The sequence below is a fragment of the Curcuma longa genome, chromosome 20 (genome assembly GCF_044706935.1).
Source record: "Curcuma longa cultivar G26 ecotype Majalengka, Jawa Barat chromosome 20, ITB_CL_G26_1.1, whole genome shotgun sequence".
In the NCBI taxonomy this organism is placed as follows: domain Eukaryota; kingdom Viridiplantae; phylum Streptophyta; class Magnoliopsida; order Zingiberales; family Zingiberaceae; genus Curcuma; species Curcuma longa.
The window spans coordinates 4,376,425-4,383,999 of NC_133880.1; the positions used below are offsets into that span (position 1 = coordinate 4,376,425).

Genomic DNA, 7,575 nt, shown 5'->3' on the forward strand with positions numbered 1-7,575 from the left:
ACAAGAGGATATGGACGCTGGAAGGTATGGCCATTAGCAAATGCTTGCTATGGCTAGTTGAGGACCAACCTAACTTTCTCAAGCCTTATCAGCTTTCACTAGAAGAGCAAAATCTCAACACAAACAGAACTTCAAGATTTGACAGTTATGATTTCAACTAATAACTCTATTGCAGACGCAATCGAAGATGGTATATCGATTTAGGCATGATCTTACTATCAACCATCTCTAAATACTTTTGTACATAATTCTATATTATTCGTAGATGCCATTTTCATGTGTAGTTTTGCCAAAGCAGACATCTCTTAGCTCTATTTTTTTTTTTTAATCTATCTCGTAAGTTTGTTTCTTAAAACATGTTCCCAAACACTCCCTTTGGCCTTCATGCACTTTGACATCTATGCTGCCATTTGGCCCGTCATGCAAACCTCTTTTCTAGTCAACTATTCAAATGCCTCACCTTGTTTTCCATACCAAGTTCACTTTGCTCAAAATCCACATATTAATTAAAGGGGGCAGTCCACAAAGCTCCCGTCAATGTGGAATCCCGAGGAAGGGATTGAACCATATTAAATCTATTATATGCAGTCTTTTTGCATTGTAAAAGACTATTTTGTGATTTAAATTCATGACCATAAGGTCACACAGTAGTAATTTTACCGTTGAATCAAAGTTCCATTTCAACCCACATATTAATTGTCTTTTGAAATTGAAGAATCCCAACTGAACTGGAACTCATATAAAAGGGAAAAGATATATTGGAGGATTTATTCGATCTAGAAGGCTGTCTTTGCTGACATTGTAGTTATTTGTTAGGTTCCTCTCATGATATTTTTATGGTTTAAAAAGTTTACACTAGTTTAATCTAAATACAAACTGCTTCATTAGCATCCCTAATTAACCTTATAAAAGAAGAAAGACACTTTGTTCTAGCTCTTACTGTATGACATTTGTTTGGATAGAAATGAGAGAACAAGTTGTAGATTAATTTATCTTTACAAGTAAGAAAATATATGATTTGTTAAGAGGAGCTGCGCGATGGAGAAAAGAAAGTGAAGACAGACTTTGAGGCCCTAATCTGGAGGGATTAAAAGCAACTGATAGCTTAGTACAATAACAGAAAATTAACTCCATTTTTTACATCAATTATGTTTTCTTTGGGTCCAGAAATTATATATCCTTTTCCTATCGATCCAATAAACATGTTTCTTTTCAATAATTCGAGAAATAAAAGAGAAAAAGGAGCAATGGAAAAACAATTTATGTCAAGTGCATGTTAGCAATGATGCGTGGTTGGTTTCGGGTTTTGTCTAATAGCTAGTTCTTCTGGAAATATCTCAAACTTGTATATATTTTTTTTCTTCTTTATCATATTAGAGAAACTTTTGATATTATGGATCGATTGATTGTTAAAACTTCTAATAGATCATTTTTGAAAATAGGGAATTTGAAACATTTGTTAAATTTGTATTAATGGTTTTTTCTTTAAAAAAATAATGTTCTAACTTTTGAACGACTGTTCCTCATGCTTTCACTAACCTGAAAAGTTTAGGAAACAGATGGCCTTTTGCTTGTAGATTGCTTTTTTGCGAGAAGAAATAGAGAGATCACAACACAAAAATTAAGTTTTGTTTTTCTTTTTTAATTTTTTTTTCTTATTAAAACACTACGAGATTGCACATAGAACAGAGATTACACTTTGCTGACACTAATCATAATCCAGAACACATTTCAGACAAAACTAGATTGCACCACAAATTACAAGCTTCTTAGAAATGTCGACTAGTCGTCGTCTTCATTGTGGTTTCAAGCAGTAATTAAACATGTCAGCAGAAGGCATAATCACGCGCGCCGCCGCCGCCTCTTCCTCGGTCGCTGCTAGCTGGTGGTTCGCCGTGGTGACGAACGCACCGTTGTAGTAGTTCCCGAAGCAACTGGGAAGAGGAATGGAGTAGTCGACGACGCTGATGCCGGTGCATGCGGTTCCCGACACGTTGAGCAGGATCTGCTCCAAGGCCTCCAGCGCCGCGGTCAGCTCCGCGACTCGCGCACGGAGGACGGCGTTGTCGGCCTCCATCGCCGCGCAGTGCTGCACGGCGACACAGAGGATGGCCACAAGCTGCCTCTTGTCTCGCCGTAGCCAGCTCACTTCTGTCGTCAGCTTCTCCAGCTGCATCTGCTTCCGCAACCGCGACCGCCGCGCCGACTCCCGGTTCGACTGCATTCTCTTCTGCCGTCTCTGCCTCACTATCAGCTCTTCCTCCGATGCCGCCTCGGGCGGCGCCGTCGCCATGGAATTGCTTCAAAGTTCGAAACTTTCTTCAAAGTGCAATGCAAAGATCAAATCTTTCTCATAAATGTAAAATAAAGATCGAAATGCTGCACTCGGTGTCAAATGGACTTCATGAGAAAACGTAAAACCAATAGAGGAACACGACGGAGAAGGATTGAACCAAGTTCATGAACCCCGAGAGGAGGATCTCATTCAGGAAAACAGATGGCATGGACGAGAAACATCAAGAAGGGCGATCCTATCGTGAATGACAGAGTGAAGAAGTCGAAAGATCAGATTTTGACACTGCGAATCACAGAAAAATTGGATTTTGATACTGGTGATGGCGATCGGAAATCCAGGACAAAAGTTAAGAAGAACGTGAATTAGAGGGCCAGAGCACAGTTTCAGACAGAGAAAATAGGGGAAGAAGATGGAGTAAAAGCAGCGACTTATAGAAACAATGTTTGAGATATTACAGGATTGAGAAAATAGTCTGAAAAGTGCAACAAGAAAAAAGAGAGAGAGAGAGAGAGAGAGAGAGAGAGAGAGAGGAAGAAGCTCTTTTGGAATCTACTGCGAAGGTTGTTGGGGGAAGGTGATGAGGCATGTGAAGAAGAAATGAGATCTTTCACAAGCATCCAATTCCAGCAGGTGAACAGAGGCCAGACAAAGCTTCCATCTCTGTTGCATTTGTATTGCCAATTCCTTTCATTTTAATTTGATTTTTTTAAAAAAAAACAAACTGTAGAACAATATTTGTAAGAACGGCATAAGTCTTGTTCAGTGTGTGCCATAGATGTTTTCTCATTTATAATTTTCTAATTCAACATTTTCTTTTTCATTTGAAGGTAATTAAATTCCATTAGTGGCTATGATCAATTCTTCTAAATGCATATATATCTAAAGAAATTTATAGATGTCTTCCATATTTAACAATTACTTTTGGCTTGTTAATCCAATATATTCTAAATTTATTTAGAGATAATTAATTATAAATTTACATTATGAAAATTTTAGGACATCAAAGGAAAAGATCATTTACCTCCAAAATTAATCAGGCAAAAAACTCTATCTAATTTTAATCAAAGGAAAAGATCATTTACCTCCACTTGCATCATTCCATCAATTATCAAGTGAAACATGAGCAGTAAACAAGATATACTACATGTTTATTAAGCACATTAAATAGGCAATTCCAGTCGCATTAGGGAATTAAAAGGGAAGGTTATCACTTTCATAGAACTTTGTTTCTTATTTTTATCGTATAATATGTATTGTCAGGTGTATCCTCAAGAGTAGTAGTAGCTAGAAGCCAGCATAGTATGAGCTCAGACCAGCTTCAGAATCAGCTGATGGACATTGAACGAGGATACGAAAGCGATATAATGGCCAGAGTTCATTTCCCTTAGTCTGGCAAACTTTTCTGAGTTTCGATCTCTCAGCTAACTTCGAGAGCAATTGGGCTTTCTTCTTGTATTCCACTCTGACTGGAGGAACCAACAGGAATAGTATTATCCAAGTCCTCTGCCTCAGTGACAGAGTCTGGAACTCTCGTTTCTCCTTCCTTCCCGTCGTCTGAACTTGCAACTGACTGCGCATCTCCGGTAGGCTGCCTTTGAGAAAGTGGTTTTGGGCGGCGAATGGCATCGGCTGCTCCTGGCATCACAATGGCCGGTGGTTGAGGTGGAACCCATCCCCGCGGCTTCCGTCTTTCGTTAGATCCAACATCATAATGCAACTGCTTTTGCTGCTCTTCGGTTTCCATTTCAGTTATTCTCACATTCTTCTTTGACCACCAGGGCTCCGAGGTATCATAGCCATTGGCATTCCTCTCTGGTGGAGGTCCATATCCATCGTCTATTCTCGAACCCAAGTGTTCTTCGCTCGTTTCGCGCTGCAGGGAATAGTTAGGTCTCTGCTGAACTGAACGAGCAACCTCCCATGGCTGTTAACATACGTCAATTAACGTACAGACCAAAAATGCAACAAAGGAAAATTACACAGGTCCAACTCAATGATAAAAACAAAACAAAACAAGCTCAAAATGTGCAATATTTGAACATAATCTTGAAACAACTTGATTTTTAAAAGGAAACTGTCATTAAATGATGATTGCAAACATTGATAAAAGAGAGGAAAAGGTGCTCACATTTTCACAGCCAATCCTACTGATGTTGCCATTAAGCTGTGATAGTCCAGAATATTTGGGATTGGTGTTAGGAATCTTACCCCATTGAACTTGATGCAAGGACATAGCACTAATAACATACAAATCTCATAAAGCAGCAATTTTTATTCTTTTACTAGAGTTTTCGTTGTCATTCTTCTACCTCTTGCACCCTCAATTCCAGTAATCCAACTCATCTAACTCTAGATTCTATGAATTCTTTTCAACATTTACATAGCATCTTAAAATATTCTCTCATTTCATGCTGTATTGGAACATCTATGCTATACACTATCTGTACTCGCTTGTCTAACCAAGCAACACCCATGATTCACAAAATATGACAAACCAAATATGTTTAGCCGAAAGGGCACATGATGATCATATAAAACTAGAATTCCCTTCATTTCAACCAACTTGATATCGCATGCCCTTCAATTAATTGAAATTGAACTTCAACAAATATACACAATGCTTGCATATGCGATGGGATCTCCTTGTTGAGTAATAGGTGGCAGTCGATTCTAGAAGTTATAACTTGTTCAATTAATCTGGAAAATCAAATAAGTTTAGCAGCCCACCGTCTAACATTGTGAATGTGATTTAACCTGCAACAAACCTAAATTCTGGATATATCCTACTGCAACCAAACTAAATCTCAGCCACAATTTGGCAACATCGTTCGTAGTATGTTCTTTTGTCCTTGTCACACCATTTTGTAAAACATACTGCAGATTTATAATGTAAGCTTGAACCAACTTGTCTCTCATTAATCTAAGCCAACTTGAGCTTAGCCAAATGTGAAGATAGATTTCCTTACATTTCTAAAAGCTGCAAGTTCAGATTACCTAGGTTTGGGAATATAATGATAGTTTTCCGTTGCACAGCACCTATAATCAAAATAACCAAACTGATTTTGCACAATTTTCTAAAGTGACAAGCGTTGTTTCAACTAAACATTATTAGGTTCATTTTTCACAAGGCAGAGATGGTAAGCATAATAAATAAGACAAGTCCTTCAAATTTCAATAACATCAAATTTTCTGCATGCTGCTTAAAGAGGGCAAATTCACAACAAATGTGAAGAGGTATGACAGTGTGTTTATATTACTATTACCTATTTATTCCATTTTAAATAAATCAACAACATTTTATGCAGAGCACCTGCAATCAAGACCTAATAAAACACCCAGCCAGATAAAAGTTTAAGCAACTTACTTAAGGGCACTCTTAGACAATGAAGCTTACTTGGTACTACATGAATATGCAATCATAGTAAAGCTGCATACCTCGGTGTATGAGTTCCTGTTGACCGTAGGTAAAGATTCCCTTAACACAGGCGGTGGTGAAGACCTCACTGACAGCGATCACATTATAAGGGAAAATGGCATTTAAAAATATTCAATAAAAACTTTATGGAAATTTATAGATAATAACCTTCTCCGTAGTTGGTATTTGGTGGGCTGTTAACTTTAGCACGCTGACAAGGTAAAAAAATGGACGAATAAGAGTATAGGAACTCCGATGTGAACGGAGTTTGAAATCGTATGATAAAGGTGGAGTGACAAAGATAATTTTCTGTTAAAAAAAACAATTTGGATATGAGTGTTTGACCTGAGAAGTTCTCCATGTGTTGTTGGTTGTACCTGAAGGTCATCCCAAAATGAATGTCATTGAGATTGCATTAATGCATTAAAAAGAAAACAGTATAATCAATCATATACTTGGTATTGTTGTTAGCCAAGATGAAATGTGAATAGTAAATGACAAGATTAGTGATACATCATTGCCTTCCATATTGGGGTCTTGAGATTCTAGTGCAAGCGGATACGCGTGCAGACATGTGTATGTACATTTTATATACAGAATTGAAGATAATGAGAAATATATATACTTAGCACCCACCCAAATATTATATACATTTATATAAGAATTGATGGTACGGGCAATACTTAGCAACCACCCACACAGATACCCATGTAGACATCTAATGTCTATATGCATTGACATACATAATTGAGGGTATGGGATCTCTTAGAAAATATCTTCGTTGATTTCCAGTGTCTGATACGGTGTATATTGTGGTCAATGGATAATATTCAATTGATCAACTGAAAATGTCGGCTTCTTTGGGGAAAATGACTTCGACTTGAAATGAGGGAAAATCATTTTCCCATGTGAGCCCATCCACTCTTCTCTCCCACATGAGACATCTCTGCCTCTATGTGAGTCCCCTTGGCAGTTGAAGGTCATGGTGAGAGTGTTTAGTAAGGAGGCACCGGAAACATTTTCAGTATCACAACCATATAGCACAATGTAATCTACTTTTCATTGAAATTTTTCTCAAAATATTTTATAGACAAACTATTTGCTAAGCAAATAAATAGACCCTTGGTAAGCTAGATATGATGTATGAAACTGTCAAAACCAAGGAGTGATCGTTCAGTTTAGTTCTGTGCAAATCTACTATCCTCAATAACTCATACTATGAGTGACTTGCATATTATGTGAGGCAAATCACTAACAATCAATAATTCAATTAATGGTTCCATATAAGAAATTCAAGATCCTCTATAATTTACAACTACTGGACATAAATCATTTGAGAGAAATCAGTCAGAAACGTGACTGCAGGCATGATTTTTTTCATTTCAACTCACCATTCCCAGTTGTATGCATGATATTCTCTCGTATAAGCTTATCTTCAGAGAATCTGTCGTCCCTTGTGCTTTCCAATCTACGAATAGCATCACCCATAGATTTCATTTCCTTAACTTGAACATCTAGTGCACCCATGAAAGCCTCAAAGTACTTTCTCTCTAATTGAAGAAAAGACTCAAAATGAGCAACAATAAACAACAAATGTAAAATATTTATAAAACAGAATAAACTAGTGCACCTTCACTTTTGGAGCTTAGCAATTCTTGACTGGCTTTAGCAACAACAGCTGCAGATGCAGCAGCTGCTTTTGCAGCTTCTGCTGCTTCTTCAGCTAGTTTAGTACTCAAACTACCCTGCTCAGATTCTTTTTCTTCAGCCACAACTTTCTTGATCCATGCTTTCAGCCGAGGAATGAACACATTCTGCAAAACAGTTATGCAGCAGAAGATCAAAAGTATACAAGCAAATTTCT

General features: G+C 37.5%; 2 protein-coding genes across 2 annotated transcripts in view; both read right to left on the reverse strand.

The window, feature by feature from the left end:
• Positions 1 to 1,795: 1,795 nt before the first annotated feature.
• On the reverse strand, positions 1,796 to 2,293 carry LOC141813601 (bZIP transcription factor 44-like). Its single transcript, XM_074701558.1, has one exon. It carries the CDS (start codon positions 2,291 to 2,293, stop codon positions 1,796 to 1,798), a length of 498 nt encoding a protein of 165 aa, XP_074557659.1.
• A 1,130-nt stretch (positions 2,294 to 3,423) lies between these two features.
• The window catches only part of LOC141813602 (uncharacterized), a 12,989-nt gene continuing 8,837 nt past the window's right edge, over positions 3,424 to 7,575 (reverse strand). Inside the window, exons 12-17 of the mRNA XM_074701559.1 lie at positions 7,342 to 7,573; positions 7,103 to 7,261; positions 6,057 to 6,088; positions 5,880 to 5,922; positions 5,732 to 5,799; positions 3,424 to 4,220 (exon numbers count right to left, since the gene is read on the reverse strand). Coding sequence (XP_074557660.1) covers positions 3,714 to 4,220; positions 5,732 to 5,799; positions 5,880 to 5,922; positions 6,057 to 6,088; positions 7,103 to 7,261; positions 7,342 to 7,573 — 1,041 coding nt within the window. The 3' untranslated portion in view covers positions 3,424 to 3,713. The remainder of the gene's footprint in view (positions 4,221 to 5,731; positions 5,800 to 5,879; positions 5,923 to 6,056; positions 6,089 to 7,102; positions 7,262 to 7,341; positions 7,574 to 7,575) is intronic.